Source organism: Mesoplodon densirostris, chromosome 8, assembly GCF_025265405.1.
Source record: "Mesoplodon densirostris isolate mMesDen1 chromosome 8, mMesDen1 primary haplotype, whole genome shotgun sequence".
NCBI classification, from domain to species: Eukaryota; Metazoa; Chordata; class Mammalia; order Artiodactyla; family Ziphiidae; genus Mesoplodon; species Mesoplodon densirostris.
Genome location: NC_082668.1, coordinates 85,298,065 through 85,319,824, shown reverse-complemented (window position 1 = coordinate 85,319,824; position 21,760 = coordinate 85,298,065). Strand labels below are relative to the sequence as shown.

The window sequence follows — 21,760 nt, the reverse complement described above, 5'->3', positions numbered from 1 at the left end:
TTGGTTGATCAGAAAAAATTGATTATAAAGATTCACATGGTATTGTATTCTTTTCACACTTAATATCCCAATGGATTCTTGTGCCTAGGTACACTTTTACTGGAATATATACTTTTGAATCACTTGTAAAAATCCTTGCAAGAGGCTTCTGTATAGGAGAATTCACTTTCCTTCGTGACCCTTGGAACTGGCTTGATTTTGTTGTCATTGTTTTTGCGTAAGTACTTTCAGTTTTTTGAAATGCCAAACCCATGAAAGTCTCAGACAGCACAGTATTCCAGTAAGAACAGACTTTTGGGGTTTGACTTTTCCTGCATATAATGGTTGCATTTAAAGGATACTGTATGAAATTTAGTCAGCAAAAAAATATTAATATTTTTTCAGATAGAGCATTTTCTACTCAAAAGTGTGTGACATCATTAAGATAGATGATCTTCCTCCATGCTCAGTACTTGGATAGATAATGTATGTGGTGCTAGTTAGGGTCACACTTTTTCCAAGTTCTTATTTAAAATCTTGTAAAACCTATAAGAAAAACAGAAAAAACTCAGACATTTATTATAAGTATGGTGCTCTTTTTTTTTTATTAACCTATATTATTCAAAAGCTAATAAGTATATTTTAATATAGAAATAAATCTTTTTATAAGGGCTGTCACTGCATACTAAACCTAACATTAATGCATTGTGTATGCATTACATAGGCATCCACAGTTTATCTTCAAGGGAAAAGTATCACATTAAGATATAATTTTAATTTATTCATATTGCTGCTCTTTTCCTAGATACATTTGTCAGAAACATTTCTTTATCTTTTAAATCTCAAACCTAGATACAGTATTTTCCGTCTGTCATTTTGAATTGTAAAAGTAATACATGTTCATTGGAGGAATTTAGACAATACAGAAGGGTCTTGAATTTCTAGTCTTCAATTCCTGCACACGTGTCCCACCTCTTTGTCCTTCAGGCTGGCTCTTTTTGTGGTCATATAAGACTGCTGTAGTGCCACCCACCACCTGCTAAGACAACACTGTGTCAAAGAAGGCTGCATCTTCTCAGGGGTCTCCTTTTTAAAATTTATGTGCCATAAACTTTACCATTTTTAAAGTATAAAATTCAGTGTTTTGTAGTATGTTCACAAAGTTGTGCAACCATCATCACTGTTTAATTCCAGAATATTTTCGTCACCCCAGAAGGCAGTCACTTCCATTCCCTTCTCCCCCCAGTCCCTGGAAACCACTCAACTGTGTTCTGTCTCTATGGATTTGCCTATTCTAGACATTTCACATGAATGGAATCATACACTATGTGGCCTTTTTGTGTCTGGCTTCTTTTAATTAGCATACAGTTGTCTAGGTTTGCTGCTGATATTTTATAGAATATTAAATATCTATATTACCATAATATTGAAGTTTAGTAATTGAAGCATTTAATTGTTTATTTAGGCATTTATGTGTATGAAACCATTTTAATAATACATTTGTATTTTGCTCACATCAAATGACTCAAATCAAATCAAATTAAATTAGTAATGATAGAAGCAAAAGACTTGCAGAACTGTAAATTTAAATAAGAAGTCCCAAACATAGGAAACACCTTGACTAAAGGCACAGGTAAGTATCATAGACTCTATCTAAATTCTGAATAACTCTGATTTAATTCTACAGGTATTTAACAGAATTTGTAAATCTAGGCAATGTTTCAGCTCTTCGAACTTTCAGAGTGTTGAGAGCTTTGAAAACTATTTCTGTAATCCCAGGTAAGAAGTAATTGGTGTGAAGCATTAGGCCACTCATAACTCCAACTATTTGGGAGTTGTTCTTTGTGTGTGTGTTGTTACCGTGTTTGTGTATAAACTCCCCTATTACAGATATGTGACAGAGTTTGTGGACCTGGGCAATGTCTCAGCGTTGAGAACATTCAGAGTTCTCCGAGCTTTGAAAACAATTTCAGTCATTCCAGGTGAGAGTGGGGTTAAACACCGGGGCTGACTTTGATCTTTTGAAGGAAAAACAAGAAAAACTTTCTCTTATACAATTTTCATTAAATTTGATCTCTTATGTTTTCCACAATCGTTATTAAAAGTCAGCCTTTGAGTTTAATCAGTTGCATGAGTCTTAGGCAATGAAGATGGCCATTTGGTTCACATCTCAACTTGAAATTTTCCCTCCTGTCTAACAGTTCATTTTCCATTTTGCTTATCCAGGAATGAAAATTTCAATTTGTTTTATTGCTTTTCACATGGTTAAGAAAGGAGATATAAAATATCAGCATGGGGAGGATTGCATGACATAATGTTTTTTCCTTTCCTCAACAAACCATTTCTTAACTGAAAATTAGTAAGTTGTCACTGTGTGCTGCAATTCAGCCTCTTTTCTGTTATGGTGTCGTTATAAAGAGATGTTTTGTCTGACAAACATTCACTGAATTGACACTTTTTTTTTTTTTAAAGACACTTTTTAAAAATTATTTTTTCAAGTGAGTGTGCATATGGTTTGAGCAACCAAATTATTCATTTTGACAGTTTGCTTATTCTCCGGAAATATTTTAAAGTTTTTAATCACTTGCTGTAATATACAGAAACAAAATATATAAAACAGCAAGTCCACCCTTTTGAGCTGGTAGACTTTTTTCCAACTAGGTTATTTAAGATCATTGGTTTGATAAAATGCATGCATTTCTAGGAAAGCTTGTGTTTTGTTTTCGTTTCTCATTCAGAGGCTTTATTTCATTTTGAACACCTATTTCTCCTCCCCGTATTCAGGCCTGAAGACCATCGTAGGGGCCCTGATCCAGTCTGTGAAGAAGCTTTCTGACGTCATGATCCTGACTGTATTCTGTCTGAGCGTGTTTGCACTGATTGGACTGCAGCTCTTTATGGGCAACCTGAAGCAAAAATGTGTGCGGACTCCACTTGAAAATAATGAAACAATAGAAAGTATATTGAATACTCTGGATGAAGAAGACTATGGAAGTAAGAATGCCCTTGTAGTTATTAATAGGTTGAAATAAGGCTAAGAGCATTGTTCTCTTCTGGCAATGAAATGTTGCTTTCATTTTAATTATTTCAAAAACACTCAAATATAGAGAAAGTTGCTATAATGTGAATTTGGATCATGTTATATTTTCATAAATTTCCCTGGATCTAAGCTTTTTAGCAGTTCTGGTATTAAGAACATGGGATAGTTCCATAATTCTCAATTTCTGTAAGATAAAAAAGAATAAGTTTGCTCTAGAAAAATAAATTTAGCTATGAATTAATGATATTGACCATTAAATTTCATAAGTTATATATTTATATACTGTAGTTTTATTGAGTAATTTATACTTATGTTTATTTTATAGTATAATTTATTATATAGTAATATAATTATATTTTTACCCTTGTATTTTTCTTATGACTATAACATTGTACAGTCATGTTAATCATGTTATAATGATATTATCACATACTAAAATGTTTGTCTCAATAGTATTTCTAAAGATTTGTATAAGCAGAACAGTTTATTCAGCTTTATCAGCACTATCGTCATACTATAACCAATGATGAGTTTTACAGCTCTTTCTAATGGCTTCCCTCGATCTAGCTAATGACCATCAAAGTTTAATTCATCAGAACTAGTTCTGTAGATACCATTTAAGATGATCTGTACACACAGTCTCAGAAGTCTACTTAATTCACAAGTGTATTTTAGAGTATCTTACAGAAAGCATAAATGGCATGTTTTCTAAATAGTTATCCCCTAACACAGTTTCTCTCACCAGAGCTGATGAGTTTGGGTGAGAATGAAATCTAGCAAGATTGTAATTTCTGTCTAACACTTGCAGTGTGTCTGTAAGATGTTGCCCACGTGAACCCATAAACCTTAATAATTAGATCCAGAGGTAAGGTGGACATGCAAGTGCCTTTGATAGAAGGAGATCAGGGAGTAAAGGTCAGGTGTTAATTCTCCTTAAATAATAAAGAGTCGTATACATCATTTTTTTTTTTTTTACTTTACTCAATGTGTTTTTTCCTACTCACGGAGTAATATAAAGGCAAATAAAACCTAGCTAATATAGTAAAAGACTGTAAATAAAGAAAACTGAAAAAAAGGAAGCCTAAAACAAGAAAACTGAAGGTTTTCAAAGTAAAATTTTTAATGTATATATTTTTTACTACCAGCATTTGATGAGGAATGTAGCATATTTTCCTTTCCTTTATTTTTTCAGCTTCTGCTTTTTATTAATATGACCTTAAATTTTATTCCTAGTTTCCAAAGGATTTTATTTCTTAATTTATATACCATGCAAGTTATAGAGCTTACAGGTAATTGCTGACATTTGTACTCTGTTTTATGAATCAGTTTACAGCACTTACTTAAACTTGACTTTTTTTAAACTAGGATCATTACCAGTCCTTTTATTCTGAATCTTGGTCTCATTCCTGAGTTCATGCTTTGAGTGATTTTTTTTTAACCTTCTGGAATTGCTTCAAGCAATTTTTTTCAAAAGGAGTAGAAAAAGCTCTTGGATTTTGCAGTGTATCTTCATATTGCATTTACACATGAGTAAATGACAGCTTAGCTAACAATGAAATTTTATACCACAATCTTCTCCCTCAACTCTATACATTATTCTTGATTTTCTTCTGAAATATAGTTTCACAGCAGAGATGATTGTGTTAAGTCTGAGTTTGGTTTCCACCTGTTTCCTGTGTCATAGAAGCCCAGTCTCACTGCAATATTTATTCAAGTATTCATTTATCATATGGGTTTATTGAGTGCTTCCCTGAGCTAAGCATTGTACAAGTTTCTGGACCTGTAGCAGTGAGTATGATAACCTCAGCCCCTGCATCCACAGAACTTATCTTCTAGGGAGAATGAAAGAGTAAAAGGAGGGGAACAGACAAATAAAAAATATTGCAAATTATAACAAATGCTATGTGAAGAAAATAAGTCTCAGGGGCTGAGATACCAACTAAATGAGAAGCCCTCTCTGAGGAGGTGGCATTTAAGCAGAGATCTAAAGGATAATAAGAAGCCATAAAATAGTGTAAGTGTAAATGGGGGCTGTTCCTTGAATTAGAAGGAAGAGCTTGTGGAAAAGCCCTGAGACAAGAAAGATTATCATGTGTTTAAGGAATGGGAAAAATAGCAGTGTGGTTAGACTTTAGCAAAGGAGAGGCAGAATGACAACTGAGAACGTTAGAGAAAAAGGCAGAGGTCATATCATGAAGAATGTCTTAGCCCATGGAAAGGAGTTTGGATTTTATTTTAAATGCAGTGGTTTTAATCACTTTACCATATGGGGAGCTGATTGGGTAAGAGTAGATGGTAGATTAGAATAAGGAAGACCAGTTAGGATGATGTTTCTATCATTCCAAACAAGACAAGTGGTTTCATCTAGAGTGGCGGCAGAAAGTGAAAAATGTGAGTTCAAAATGACACCTATAGAACCCGCTGATGAATTAGAGAGGAGAGAAGGGCTTGGGGATCTCGTCTACGTTTCTGGCACAGTAACTGGATAGGTGGCAATGAGAAGTGAGGGAAGAGGGGGCAGGTTTGTAGGAGAAAGTCACAATTAACCGGTTAAAACTGAGATGTCATTGGGATATCCAAGTGGAGATAGAAAGTAGACAATTGGAGATTTAAGCATAGAGATCAGAGAGAGTGCCTAGTTTAGAGATATTCACTTCGAAGTAATCAGCAAAGGGAAAAGATGTGTACACACATACACACATCCTTCTGAAGACCCTGATGTTTATAAGTAGGTAGAGAATGGGAAACCTGGTGTTTAAAGCAAATTTGGTGTTTAGAAGATGTTCATCTCCACAACCCTAATGTCTAGAAGGCAGGTAGAGAGGAGTTCCCCAAAAAAGATGCAGAGAAAGAGTGGCCAGTAAAGCAAGAAGCAAAGATATAAGTAGGAAAACCAAGAGAAAAAAGTATGCTGAGAAAAAGGGAGTGCTTGTGTTGAGTGACGCTGCAAGATCAAGGATTAAGATCAAGATCAAGGATGATGAGGATAGAGAAATGTATATTAGCTTAAACAACATGGAAGTCATTAGAGACTTTCATGAGCAAATTTTCGTAGAGCAGTAGGACACAAGGTTGGATGAAGGTGGTGACGGGTGAATATGACGTCAGAAAGAAGAGAAGACAGTATGTGTAGACAATTCTTCCAAGAAATTTGGCTGTAAGGGAATCAGAATAAGAGGGGCAATGGCCGGCATTTTTTAAAAGATGGATTTTGATAGGGATGTTTTTCTAGTGCTAGAAATGAATGAGTGGTAAAATATGGATTAATAATTCAGGAGAGTGGGGGAGAGCAAGTCCTTGAGAAAGTGAGAGAGCGAAGGGGAGAGACATCTCCACCATAGAAGCAGGAGGAAAGATGGAGGAGCAAGCTCCAGCGTAATCAGAGGAGGATTAAGTCAAGCCCAGTAGCTTTTATTTCCACAGAAAAATGTGAGATGGGATCATTGGCTGGGAGTGCAAAAGAGGAATTCTTCTCTTGGTATTACATTTTCCCTTTACATGTTAACCTTAAATTCTCTTGAGGCTAATTATCCTAATAATTTACTGTTTATTTGTTTGGGAATTATTTTCAAGTGTTCTGCAAGACCAGAGTGAGCTACTCCCATTGCTACACCTTTCACCATTTGTGTATTGAATTGACTATTTCAGTCCTGCAACATGCCCATACAGGCAGCTCTAGAGCCCACTTTTATAAAGCAGCTCCTCAGTGATTGGTAAATGTGAACTGGTATTTCTTTAAAGGATAACTCTAAAGTAATCCTTCCACAATAAAAATATCTCACAGGTTTATGTGTAAAACGTTGCATGATAACCTCCTCCATCATTCTACCATGCCTACCCTCCCTAAGGCACAGGATTTTTTGCAAAAATGAACACTGAGAGTTTTCACCCCAAACTAAGAGGGCTTATTGGTTTATTTGTGTCTTTTAATATTTGTATCTTCTACATAAGCCCAAACGATGGCATATAAATCAGTTAGTCTTATCTGAAGTTGTTTAATAAGAGCTGCTGCTCTTTTAGCATCGATGTAGAAAATGTGGGTCACTGTGTTAAGTGTTTTACATGCAATAGCCTATTAGTACTAATTCAACAGCTCTACAAAGTAGGTGTTCTTATCCACATTTTACAGATGCAGAAGCTAAATCTTAAAGTGATAAAATAATTCACCTACATAGGAAGGGGTAGAAACAATATTCAAATCCAAGTACATCTGACTTCAAAGTCTTCGTTCTGCTGTTACTCCAGAGCCTCCTAGAAATTACATCTTTATTTATTTTGACTTGAGCCAGATAGGAAGTTGGGCCCTTATTAAAAAAATTATTTTTGTCCTTTATACCTTTACTGTATATGTTTGGATCAGCCCCCTGTATTAGAATAAGTCATTATAGTAAATAAAGGAAGAGTTATGAGTTCATTTGCACCTGAAAATGGGCACAAAGGGTACCATGAAAGGGGAAAATTTACATTTATTTCAGTTCTGTATCCTCAACATCCAGAACTTAGTAAGTCCTAAATAGATGTTGATTGGTGAGTAAACAATGAGAGAATTTCCGAAAATAAATTTCCTTCACTTATAGTGTTGCCTTGCCAACTGTACCCCTTCTGGAATACTTGGGGCTGAGCTGGGGGCTCTTTTCCTTCTCTTTCCCTCTCTTGCCTCCCCTTCCCCAGCTCCACTTTCTCTCTGGGTTAACTCATCAGGTCCCAAGGCCTGACGATGACACCCATCTTTGTATCTCCATAGTTGATACCTTCACTGACCTCAAGACTCATATCAATCCAGTCACTTACTTGACAAATATAATTTAATACCTAATAATCATCTTACGTGAAGCACAGCTAAAACGGAGCTCCTAGTCGTCCTTCAGGCCATTCCTTGCCCCACTCTTCCTTATCCCAGTAACTGGTACCACTCTTGACCAGTTGATACATCCTTGTGTCTGCTCTCTTCCACACACCCCACATGCACTCCGTCAACACATCCCATCCACTTGATTCTATCCCCTTCTCTCCGTATCCACGGCTACTCTCTGAATCGTAGCCATGTCACCTGTCACTGTAGTCACTTAGCTTGTATACCTGCTTCCACACTTGCCCTCCTATAGTCCATAGTCCACAAAGCAGCCACAGCAACATTCAAAAATGTTAATTATTGTCTCACATCTCTACTTCCTACTTCTATTACTTCCTATCATACTTACAATACAAACTCCTTTCCATGGCATGCAAAGCCTTGTTACGTGGCCCCGGCATACCTCTGACACCACAATCCTCCCCACTCACTGCACTATAACTGGGCTGGCCATTTTGCTTTTTTGTTTCCATATACCAACTTCATTTCTACCTTGGGGTTTTGCTCTTTGCTCTTCACTCTGTCAAGATGTCTCACGAGGGTCCTCGAATGGCTGGCTTCTCTGTAGCATTTAGGTTCCAGCTCAAATGTCATCTCTTTAGAAAAGACTTCCCTGACCACATTTTGTCACATTGTCTTATTTTCTTTAGGGCATTTATCCCTATGTGAAAATACCTTGTATATTTACTTATTTACTTGTTAAGTGTCTTTCTCCATCCCCAACCTCCACCCTTACCTAAACATAAAGAAAGCTTCATAAAATTGATGATCTTATTTATCATGTTGGTCATCATATTCACTGCCTGGCCCATAAGAGGTTATCAACAAATATTTGAAGGAAAAAATATAAGAATACAATAAATAGGGCCTCCCTGGTGGCGCAGTGGTTAAGAGTCCGCCTGCCGATGCAGGGGATACGGGTTCGTGCCCCGGTCTGGGAGGATCCCATATGCCGCGGAGCGGCTGGGCCCGTGAGCCATGGCCGCTGGGCCTGCGCATCCGGAGCCTGTGCTCCGCAACGGGAGAGGCCACAACAGTGAGAGGCCCACATACCGCAAAAAAAAAGAAAAAAAAAAAAAAGAATACAATAAATAAATGAATGCCTATTGCCTGGCACTGGGCCTGAATATGTTTGTAAATATATCTATATTAATTAACTGACCTGCTGTGTCACTCTTAAAGCTTACACTCCATAATGTTATATTGTTCAATTTCTTCCTAAACAGAATATTTTTATTACCTGGAGGGATCCAAAGATGCTCTCCTTTGTGGTTTCAGCACCGATTCAGGGTATGTAATATTTGTTTTCAGTTTAGTCTAAAGGCTGGGGGAAAAAAGAAAAATCAAACTCAATCAGTTTGCTAATAAGAACCTTTGATCCTATATTATTTTCATATATTTCATGGCAGTTTTTGACTCATTTTGTCCCACAGTGAGTCCAAAGTTTAAAACTTTCATGGTTAATGCATACCATGCATTTGAAAGCAATACTTTGAGATAGTGCTTGAATTAAAAGAAGATACAAATCATATACATCCTAAGAAAGTAGAAAAAAATTACTTCCAAAAAACCCCACCAAAAGTTGGATGGATAGTTTCCAGCCTTTCTTCTTTCTGGGAAGAAGAGTGACAAAAATCAACTTTTCTTTCCATCCCCAAATTATACTCATTCTCCCATCAAGTATGGTTCATAGGTGACAGAATGCAGTGACAGTTTGGCCACTCTAAACAAAAGGATCCCATGGACTGGGGTAAAGATATTTTAAGAATGTCGTATTTATGTAAGTACCCATTTTGTTCTTTCTCCCACACACCGACTCTATTTCTGCTGCAGGGCCTTTGTTCTTGCACTGCCCCCTGCCCAGGAGGAGGCTCTGGGTACACTGGGAACATAAAAACAAACAAGATAAGGTTGCTGCTCCTAAAGACACTTCAGAACACTGTGTTTATTTGACATCATAGATACCAATCCACTAATTTTAAAAAGAATAAAGGTCTTAAACTAGAAATCTCTATGCATTTACACAATTGTTATCTATTGACTGTTCTTGATTCTAATTCACCCCAAGAATAATTTGGGAAGACAGTTTTATTAGAGGCCTATATATCAATCTTTATGGGTACAAGAACGACTATATGACATCTGGTGAAAGTTTCCAAGTCTTAATGATTGATGTTGATGATGATACTAATAGAAGCTACCATTTATTAAATGCTTTCTATGTGCAGGAACTAGGCGAGGTAATTTGCATACATTATCTTCTTTAAACTTAATAACAGTCTTAACCTTTGGAGGTAGGTATTATTATCTTGTCTCACAGAAAGAAGGAACTGGGCCTTGGAGAATTTAAGTAATTTGACAAAGTCAACAACTAGTAAAAAGTAAGGATGGGATTCAAACCCAGTTCTTGCTGACTCCAAATAATGTGTTCTTAATCATTATTCAATATTGTCCCCCGGAAAGGAAACCTTGAGTTTCCGACTTCTCTGTAGTACCCTTTAGCTTGCATCCTGAAGGTACTCTGACCTGTGATATCCTTTTTCACATGTAGTCAGTGTCCAGAAGGGTACACCTGTGTGAAGGTTGGCAGGAACCCTGATTATGGCTACACGAGCTTCGATACTTTCAGCTGGGCCTTCTTAGCCTTGTTTCGGCTAATGACCCAGGATTACTGGGAAAACCTTTACCAACAGGTGAGTGCCAAGAGAAACATTCATTGCATTCATTGCACAAAAATCTGATGTATGTTCCTTACCAGCTTTATATATGAGATGTTTTATTCAATTTCGAATGGAGAAAACTATTGTCTTAGTACTAAAATTAGACATGTTCTATTTCTAGCACTATTAGAATGGATAGTTCTTAAATCATAAATTATTTTCTTACTCTTCTGGGCTTTTTGATCTCTAGATCTCTTTCCCCCTTTCTGAATATAGCATCCCACAGGGTCCTAGGTAAATAGCAAGAAATATACTGTAATGTTCTCTCATAGCACTCCTACACACACTGTGCTTTCCACACTTGCCTCCCTGCCTGCAGTGCCCTAAACACCAGGCTCTCCTGTGCTCACTGTTCTTTATTTTGTGCACTCCCATGTACAGTTGTTCTGGACTGAATAGTATCTCCCCCAAATTCATATGTTGAAGTCCTAACTCCCAGTACCTTAGAATGACTATATTTAGAGTTAGGGCCTTTAAAGAGGTAACTAAGTTAAAATGAGGCCATTAGGGTGGGTCCTAAACCTATCTGATGTCCTTATAAGAAGGAAACATTAGGACATGAGTAGAGATACACACACACACAGAGAAAATACCTTGTGAGGACTCAGTGAGAAGGTAGCCATCCGCAAGCCAAGGGGAGAGACCACAGGAGAAACCAAACCTGCCAATACTTTGATCTTGGATTTCAATCCTCTAGGACTGAGAAAATAAATTACTGTTGTTTAAGTTACCCAATTTATAGCATTTTGTTATGGCAGCCTGAGCAAACTAATATGAGAATGGAAGACTCAATTCATGTCTCTGAGATTTTCTCTCTCAACTCAGTTGTTCCTTCTTCTACACCTCCATGCCCTTTGACTGTTCTTCAGTTTATAGCATCCATCTCTTGTCCTGGAATTATTCATTCATGTGAACATCTCTCTAACTTACATGTGATCCTCTTGGGATTGTGGCTCTATCTTTTCACCTATATGTTATCAGTACCCAACCCCAAGAGGAAGGAGACCAAAAATGATTATTCTATATTATAAAAAATAATGAATCCCTTCTCAAATTGCTACAGATTCTTCTTTTGGCCTGTTTTATGTCTATTTAATTTCTGAGAATATTATAAATGAATGTAGAAATTATATAAAAATCTTACTTCACAGGAAAAAAAAGAAATACAAATGACTTTTTAAGTATGCAAAAAGATACTCACCTTTACTGCAAATTAAAACGGGAGTGACATATAACTTTCACTTGTCGGAATGACCAAAATCAAAAAGTTGATCAAAGGAAAGATACTGTCTGACTAGATGTGGGGAGGTAGACTTTCTCACACATTTCTGGGAACCACTGGAGAAGATATCATGGCAATTTCTATGAAAATTAAAATGAATATACCTGTTGACCTAAGAATTCCACTACAAAGAATTTATCCAAAAGAAGAAATCAGTAACAACAGTAACTGATAGAAAAGGCAATTGAGTTACCATGCATCAGAGATAGAATAAAGAGACTTATTTTTCATTTAATATCTGTTTGTACCATTTGAATTTTTTACCATGTATCACAGTTAGAAATTTTTAATAAATGTTAATTAAAGATACATAAAAGATGGATGCATAAATTCATATATTAAGGCTATCTACCTTGTGTTAACATAATCATTAATACTTCTTAAAGATATAATTTTATCAGTAAATGATACTATGGAAATTATCTAGTCCTATAATTTGAAAATGAGTAAAGCAGCTAGTTTTTGAGTAATTTTCAGATTAGGGGAGAAAAAATCCAGGGTTATTGTTATGCTTACTAATAGTCAAGAATCATACTTAATTTCGGTACAAGCTTAATTAATTGCTATATCTTTTGTACTGAAAAAGTGTGTATTTTAATACTGATTGTTTTCAGTGAAGATACAATTTTATTCCTTTATATTTTTGATAACATGAGAGTATACAGAACTGTACGATTTACATACCTAATATGCCATTCAAGTTGAAATGATTTACCAAAAAAACCCTTTGTGTTATTAAAATAATAATTACCATTTTTCCCTAGACACTGCGTGCTGCTGGGAAAACCTACATGATCTTCTTTGTTGTGGTGATTTTCCTGGGATCCTTTTATCTGATAAACTTGATCCTGGCTGTGGTTGCCATGGCCTATGAAGAACAGAACCAGGCAAACATCGAAGAAGCTAGGCAGAAAGAGTTAGAATTTCAACAGATGTTAGATCGACTTAAAAAAGAGCAAGAGGAAGCTGAGGTATTGTTATTTGATTTAAAATTCTTCCTAGAAGTAGAAAAGCAGCGGAAACAGCAGAAGCCCTGTGGCCTATGCTCAGCCTTCCCCGGGAGATTTTCCTTCCTGGTTTCCTTTCATTTTTATAAATGAAAACTGAATTTTCATTCTGGTATGGTCAAAGGAAGCAATTCTGGATTGAGTTAGAACTGACATCTGCCACATTCCACCTTCCCACATAATCAGCTCACTCCAGCACGGAGAATGTTCTAAACTCTTCCTCCTAAACCTGTTACTCACAATTCCTCTGTGTGTATGGCATTATGCAAAGTCCCAGAATGTATATGATGTATTTCCCCAGAGTAACAATTGTACACAAATGTTTAGGGAAAATTATTTGATGTTAAAGTTAGATACTCTGTGGGGTAGAAAGCAAAATGTTCATCAGTTTTGGTTAGTGTTGCAAGGATTTTAAGATAACATGTGAGATGTTAAGGAAATCATACTTACGATTGTAGCCACTTTAGGTTAAGTCACAAATTCTTGAGGATTTCTTCTTACTCCTCCCTCCAAAGGGGTACTTCAGTGGAAAAGTTTGAGGAGGCTTGTACTAAGAGAACCAAAATTTCAAATATTCCACACGTGTTTGATGATTTGACCTAGCAAATCTCTTCAAGCAATCTAACCTATTTGGGGGAGGGTAGTAATCTGTGATGCAAAGAAACTTTGAAGCAGAAAGATGTTCAAGACAGTATTTAAATAATATTAAAAATCAGAAAGCATTTAAATTTCCAAAAATTAGAAAATGGTTAAGAGGACTATGATATGTTTGTGTCGTGGAGTATTATTCGGCCATAAAATGATGTGTTTTAAGAATATTATGGCAGGAAAAGGTGTTAATATAACAATATATTAAGTTGTAGAATACAAAATAGAATATAGGATACAAACAATTTAAAAATTATATATATAAAGAATGGAAGAAATGTTAACACCAATTATTGCTAGGATGTAGGTTTCTGACTGATTTTTGTTTTTTATTCACAATATCTTTATTTTCCAAATTTTTACAAGGATTGTTTTATTTTAATAATAAAAATTTAATTTTTATAAAAGGGGTAGCACTAGGCTATCCCAGGAATTTCCTAGAGAACCCCTAAAAGGCTCTTTCATTTTCTTGAGATATTATTCTGTAATAATTTATTTTATTTGCAAATAATTCATTCTTCATTAAAGTATAGCTGTACCTGAATTTATTGATAATATTGAGTTAATTACCGGAACATGATATACAAATGAATTATCACATGGTTTATGTGTTTTATGACCCAGAGTTACCTAAAATTAAAACTTTTACATGGTTTATGTGTTTTATGACCCAGAATTACCTAAAATTAAAACTTTTACATGGTTTATGTGTTTTATGACCCAGAATTACCTAAAATTAAAACTTTTACATATACAATTTAAAATTCCACATATACTACTTAAATTGATTTACTATATAGTAATAGTGTGTAATAGTTTAATTCCAAGGCACAGTATGGCTTTATTACAATGCAGGAGAAGCAATAAACATATATTTTCTAAGCTCTCTATTCAGAGTGCAAAGAAAACGACATTACTTCCCTTACAAGGGACGTGATTACATGAACAGTGTAATTGAATTTGTAGTAAACAGGTGCCCCATAATAGGGTTTCCCAGACTTTGGAAATGATTCACTGTGTGTGTGACCTCTTGGTGCAACAGGCAATAGCAATGGCAGCAGCTGAATATACAAGCATTGAGAGAAGCCGGATAATGGGCCTGTCCAAGAGTTCTTCCGAAACATCCAAACTGAGCTCTAAAAGTGCTAAAGAAAGAAGAAACAGAAGAAAGAAAAAGAATCAAAAGAAACTCTCCATTGGGGAAGAAAAGGGAGATGATGAGAAATCGTCCAAATCTGAATCCGAGGAGAGCATCAGGAGAAAAAGTTTCCACCTTGGTGTTGAAGGTCATAGGCGAGCACGTGAAAAGAGATTGTCTACCCCTAACCAGGTACCACTGACACCGTCACATGCATATCACCAGAGGTGGCATCATAGAGCAAAGTGTTCTATCTGAGGGAAGGGACCTCAGGAGAGGAGTGAGTTGTTGTTGTAGCCACTGACTACAGAACAAGACCCACATCTTGTCAATGCCATGGACTGGCTTCACCTCAGTCCTACCTTTCTCAACCTTCGTGTACCCTCAGTCCCTCATGATTGTTTACTCTCACCTACATACCCTACATTTTCATTTCTTTATTACTTGTTACACATGGTCTCCTCTAAGTGGGATGATTTTCTTCCTTGTTTGCCTCCTGGCATAGGACCATCCATTCTTTACCCATTAGCTTAGATGCCACCCATCCACAAAGATTCCTCTGTCCTCTCCACTCTTCCCAATCTGTTCTTCAGTTACCCATGCAGAATTCCTATCCTTTTTATCTACATCATCATTTAAAATTTCTATCTTCTACTACTTAAGTCTGTAAGACCCTTCCAGATACATACAATTATAAAAGTCCCTGCCTTCAAAGATTTCATAATCTGGTTGGGGAGACAGAACTTGAATACATGTGATATCAATAAAAAGAAATATGACAAGAGCAGTCCAAGCTAGTTTTAAGGTAATGACCCTGTCATACCCATTTCCCATTATTCACTATGCCTACCACCTTGTCCTGTATATAGCAAGCACTAATGTTTATTCAATTAGATACTTCCAAAGAATATGCAGTTTGGTCTATATACATGGTTTATCTTGGACATGAGTCATATACATGGGACTTTTTTCCCCTCTTTTGTACTGGGCAGCTTCTTTTCCAAGTTCTAATATTTTATGACTTTGTAAACCCACTAGTATTAAAAGGTCTTTTAAAAAAAATATTTATTTATTTATTTGGTTGTGCTGGGTCTTAGTTGCGGCTCGCCGGCTCTGTAGTTGTGGCATGTGAACTCTTAGTTGTGGCATGCATGTGGGATCTAGTTCCCTGATCAGGGATCGAACCCATGTCCCCTGCATTGAAAGGAGGATTCTTAACCACAGAACCACCAGGGAAGTCCCAAAAGGTCTTTCTTTTTTTTTTTTTTTTTTTTTTTTTTTTTTTGCGGTATGCGGGCCTCTCACTGTTGTGGCCTCCCCCGTTGCGGAGCACAGGCTCCGGACGCGCAGGCTCAGCGGCCATGGCTCACGGGCCCAGCCGCTCCGCGGCATATGGGATCCTCCCAGACCAGGGCACGAACCCGTATCCCCTGCATCGCCAGGCGGACTCTCAACCACTTGCGCCACCAGGGAGGCCCCCAAAAGGTCTTTCTTAACACACCTTAACCAAGCCCTCAACATGCAGGGTAGAGTTGCAAGCAATGGAACGCAAAGATACATACAGCATGGTCTTGGGCCTCAAGAAAGTTTCAATACTTATGGAATGTATAGGTTGATATATGAAAAGCTCAGTAACGGGCATCAATACCAAATTCTTTCTTTAAGTGATATGTTCTTTATAGCAACATGAATGGTACAGAATGAATGGAGAGATCACTCTAGGCCAGAACTGTAGAGAGCAGTACAGCAACAAATAATGTACCTGGTCCTGAAAGGATGAACTTTTCCAGTCTCTTCATTCCTTATTTGGAAGAATTTGTCTTTTTGCTGAATTTCTTTGTTTTTAAATATGTTTCATTTAAACCTGTACAGAGCCACCTGCCCTCAGGCCAGTGGTCTCAGTGGAAGTTACGGGAAATGAACTTCTGTTTTGGGGTGCTTCAGCAGATACGTGTCATCTCTTATTTTTTCTGCAGTCACCACTCAGCATTCATGGCTCCTTGTTTTCTGCAAGGCGAAGCAGCAGAACAAGTCTTTTTAGTTTCAAAGGTCGAGGAAAAGATATTGGATCTGAGACTGAATTTGCTGACGATGAGCATAGCATCTTCGGAGACAATGAGAGCAGAAGGGGCTCACTGTTCGTGCCCCACAGACCTCGGGAGCGGCGCAGCAGTAATATCAGCCAAGCCAGTAGGTCCCCCCCAGTGCTGCCGGTGAACAGGAAGATGCTCAGCGCCGTGGACTGCAATGGTGTGGTCTCCTTGGTGGATGGACCCTCAGCCCTCATGCTCCCCAATGGACAGCTTCTTCCAGAGGTGATAATAGATAAGGCAACTTCTGATGACAGTGTAAGGACGTTTTAAATAGCTCAGGCATGGCTCGGCCCTTACTCTTGCATCCATCAGTTTCTCTGCTGGAGGGTTCTTCTCTCTGGTCCTGTGAATGCCTCTGCATCTTGCAATACTTTTTATGTTAGAAACACACCTTTAACTGATTAACATACTCTTCATACTATTGTTGTAGGTATCTAATTCCAAGATATTTAAAACCCCATTTTTGAAAAAAGGTACTTATCTACTGTTACTGTACTTGATTATGAATCATCCCCTTAGAAAACAATTTATAAAAAATCTATATATCAGCACAAAATGCATTGATAATGCTGATCTTATTAGTTGATAATAAGTCCCATGTCTCTAAGGAAATTTGGATTATTTGTCACCTACTGCTATTTTTTTCAAGTCACTACTTAATATATATACCTTATTGCAAGGATCTTATTTGAGTTGTTAATAATTAATAATAGTAATAATAATAGCAGACACATTAGTATTTACAACAGCCCTATGAGATGATATATTATTATTCCTGTTTTACAAATGGGGAAACTGAGGCACAGGGAAATAAAGCAGTTTGTGCAAGGTCACTCAGCTAATAAATGGTAGTCCTAAAGTTCAAACAGAGACTCTCTATTTCAAAGCTTGGGCTTTTCACCACCATACTTTCTCTCCAATGTGTGGTAGGCTTCTTGGAAATAATTTAGAATAACTGTGCTTTTTCCCATACATAAGTGAAACTTACTGTTTTCATTAAAAAACAACAAAACTCTCTTATCTGGAATCTATGAATAAAAACATAATATCCAAAACACATACAGAAATGCAAACATTATAAAGACAAAAACAAAACACCTTTCCAAAACAACAATTTCAAGAGTTTAGGAGTCATTGAGTGGTTTGAGAAAAGGGTGTGATGAGGCTTGAAAGTCTTTCTGGTTTATGGAGAATCTAGGTAACCTCTTAAGGCCACTCACTATGTTACACTGCATTACTCAGTATCAGCAAGGCTTTGACTTTGAACTTGGGCTACCTATTCATAAATTCATAGTTGCAGACAATGTAGTATTTCAAGTGAGAATAAAGTTTCATCAAAGCCATGGCCACACACATATTTTCGTTTGGTTTGAAAGAATGCATGTGCTTTTAGGTCACCTGTGACCTCTATGCTTGCACGATACAGCTTCAGCCCTCTGTCAAGGTATTTTTCCTTATCAAACGAGCATGTTAAATTTCCATAGAATCAGATCTTTGTTGTGTTTTGCTTTTCAACAATGTGTATTACCTGTAAAAGATTATATAATGTGTATCAGATTTGGAGATTATTTCCTATTTTTAAATGAAATGTTTCATTTAATACTTTATTTTTACCCACAGAAAAAATCAGTAGCACTCTAAATCCTGAAACTAAAACTACAAAACTTGAGTAATTAGTGGATACTTTAAGATTCAATAGAAATGCAAAACATAATAGTGTGGAATAATGTACAGTTTAGATGAAAAAAATTGCATGAGAAATAATCTAAACTTGACACCTGAGACATGTCTACATGGAGAACAAATTATTTAATCAACACAGCTGATTGTTCGGGGGAAAAAGAAATCTCTGCTTCTGGGAAGTCAGTAAATTAGAGAGTATATCAGAGAAAACATGGTTATAGAAAGATTTCTATATAAAGCCACCTGCATTATGTGTGTGTGTCTTTGCACGTAAACATGCATGCATACATACACACATACATATATTTTTGCCTGTTTGTCAATGTTTTAATATGTACAAGTATAACTATATCTAAACAACCATACAACTTTACAACTCTAGATTTGTATATCTATATATATGTAGAATGGTATGTGTGTTTGTGTGTATACACATGTACATACATACCACACACAACTAGATAGATAGATGATAAATGTAGACTTGTATAAGTTGTTTGTGTGTATATATATGTGTGTGAGCATGTGTGTGTGTGTGTGTGTGTGTATTGTTGGCCTGCACCGAACTGGCATAGTGTTTTAACTTTGAATTAGTTGCTAAGATTTAGAAATAAGACATCTTCACATAAAAATGGGTATACCTGGTAAGACTGAGCTCATATTCCTGCATAGCAGCAATCCTTTAGAGCTGGAGAGTGGTCACCTCTTTTAGATGGAGCTTATATCTCCATTTTGCTACAGTTTCCATCAGTCTTAATTGTCCTTTTCCAACTGAATCATTTATCCTCATAGCCTCAGAGCAGTTCATGAGATCTTCCTTGGCAGTGAGAAACAGTCATTACAGTTGCCTCTGTTATTGCTGAACCTTAACAAAGAATAATTACAGAAATTTAATTTAACCTAGAAATCCAGGTTCTACCCCTTTACGCACACGCCACTTACAACAATTGTGTAGCTGTTTACATGTAGGATTCTTACATAGTAAAACTATCTGAATAAATTGGAAATACCCTGAAAGATAGATAATGATAGTGAATTTAACAATGAAAGCAACTCATTTTATTTTTTATTTCCTAAGTACTAATTCATTTAATATTCATAGCAAGATTGTAAGGCAAGTGCTATGATTATCCTCATTTTACCAATATGAAACGGAGTCACAGAGGTTAAGTAACTCTCCTATGATACACAGCCTGCAAGTAGCAGAGCCATGATTCGAATCAACAATCTAGACTCTACTTTTAATTACTCACTACAACTCTGTGAGCAAGATTTTATTTTCTACCTACAATTTATTAGAATTCCATTCTTAAAACTGTAATTAATCATCTTTTTTTTTCAGGGTACAAACCATCAAATACACAAGAAAAGACGTTCCAGTTCTTACCTCCTTTCTGAGGATATGTTGAATGATCCCAATCTCAGACAAAGGGCAATGAGTAGGGCAAGCATATTAACAAACACTGTAGAAGGTACGGAATAATATTCTCTTTACCATACAGATTTTTAACAAAATTCAGGTAAGTCCTAGTGAGCCTTAAATAGATGTAACAAGTTCTTAGAAACAATTCAAAGAATATAAAATGGTTATAAACAATGGTAAGGCTAACCAATGGACACTAAAGGAATTGTCTTTATGTGCTTAAAAAGTGGATAAAGTTATTTGTGATTAAAGACAGGCTTTGGGTGATATGCCTTTCAAAGATAGATAGCTTTATGGTACTAAATGAAGAAAAGGAGGTTAACCCAGGCCTGTGTGGTTCTCTCACTATGTATTCTTCAAAACTTTATCTAGTCTCTTGGAATTGATCATCTTTCTGAAATGTGAGAAAATAATACAAACTTCCAGGTGTTTATAAATTGCTGCCTCTGAGCACCTTCTATAAAATTGCAAAATGGTAATATGGGACATGATGTCTGTTAAGATTGTGATCCAAAGGAATTAGAGAAAGCAGTTCAGAGAATATGATGTGAATAGTAGTGGTTGGTCAAAGGGTGGCAATTTAAAAAATGTGTTGACTCCCATCTTCTCTCCCCACAATGTGCCCCAGGTCTTACCTTGTCCATGGGCTACCACCTCATCCCCCGACATACCCATGATGGGCCCAAAGTTTTCACCCACCTCCTAAATATATGATGAGAACTAAATGGGCTAATGGTGTTTAGTGCCTATTGCATGAGTCACTCTATAAATTGTTTCCAGTCTCTTGGTTCTGGGATTGTTTTCACCTGTGAACTAACAAGAGCTTTTCCTGGAGAGAGTAGAGGTGTGTTATTGTTGTAATGGGTTAAGGACACAGGGGAAAGTATGTATACTGATATACATACATTTATCTTAAAAATATACATATCTCCATTAAGAAAACATCAATTCTCTTGTTTACTGTCATATGTTAAGTATATGTTTCTCTCAGAGATATCCATATCTGCTCTCATTCATTAATTTCACTGCCTTCTCCTTGGTTGATCTAGTAAATGAACGTGTGATATAAGATTTTTCTGTAACATGCTATGCTTTCATAGAAACAGTACTGTTAAATTTGCAAAGTCTAAACAGAAGACTTGTTTCAGTGTTAAAGTATACTGCTGATTTGTATCTGGTGAGGAATAAAAAGTATACAATAAGCAAATGATTGACTTGGTGTTCTCTGTTGTTTTTCCTCCCAGAACTCGAGGAGTCCAGACAAAAATGTCCACCTTGGTGGTACAGATTTGCACACACATTCTTGATCTGGAATTGCTCTCCATATTGGATAAAATTCAAAAAACTTATCTATTTTATTGTAATGGATCCTTTTGTAGATCTTGCTATTACCATTTGCATAGTTTTAAACACACTGTTCATGGCTATGGAACATCACCCAATGACTGATGAATTCAAAAACGTGCTCACTGTGGGAAATTTGGTAAGTCTCTTAATGTGGGTTATGTTCCCAGAGCTGCTCTTTTTGTTTGTCATGATTGTTGTTTCTTTTTTTGAAGTCAGATGGATATTTAGCTAGGTAATTAGGCATCTCCAGAATTCACAGTATGAATCATTGTACAGAGTCAAGTTTCTGGTGATAGTTACTATTTTAAAATAATTTTGCAGTAATATTGAGGCCTATAAATAACAATACTATTTCCATAACGAGTCACATCTTGGGAGTTGATAGTGTGTTCTGTTTTTCTGCTGGCATGTCTCTTAGTAGCAACACTTTGAAAATTTGATACTTCCTTACCCATTTTATAATTACACTGCAGCTTCCTTGTGAGTACATACCCTACATGTTTTCAGAAAAGCTATGGATACTTTGTTTTGACATAATAGGTAAAGAA

The 21,760-nt window shown here is 36.3% G+C and overlaps 1 protein-coding gene across 4 annotated transcripts in view; it reads left to right on the top strand.

The window, feature by feature from the left end:
- The window catches only part of SCN9A (sodium voltage-gated channel alpha subunit 9), an 84,094-nt gene that overhangs the window by 6,655 nt on the left and 55,679 nt on the right, over positions 1 to 21,760 (top strand). The window contains exons 4-13 of one of the 4 annotated variants that reach the window (XM_060106755.1): positions 89 to 217; positions 1,870 to 1,961; positions 2,764 to 2,973; positions 9,098 to 9,161; positions 10,423 to 10,564; positions 12,638 to 12,844; positions 14,571 to 14,858; positions 16,643 to 17,014; positions 19,785 to 19,914; positions 21,110 to 21,348. In XM_060106755.1, coding sequence (XP_059962738.1) covers positions 89 to 217; positions 1,870 to 1,961; positions 2,764 to 2,973; positions 9,098 to 9,161; positions 10,423 to 10,564; positions 12,638 to 12,844; positions 14,571 to 14,858; positions 16,643 to 17,014; positions 19,785 to 19,914; positions 21,110 to 21,348 — 1,873 coding nt within the window. Of the gene's footprint in view, positions 1 to 88; positions 218 to 1,666; positions 1,759 to 1,869; positions 1,962 to 2,763; positions 2,974 to 9,097; positions 9,162 to 10,422; positions 10,565 to 12,637; positions 12,845 to 14,570; positions 14,859 to 16,642; positions 17,015 to 19,784; positions 19,915 to 21,109; positions 21,349 to 21,760 lie in introns of all 4 variants that reach the window. The other 3 variants (XM_060106753.1, XM_060106754.1, XM_060106752.1) reach the window with 3 other exon arrangements.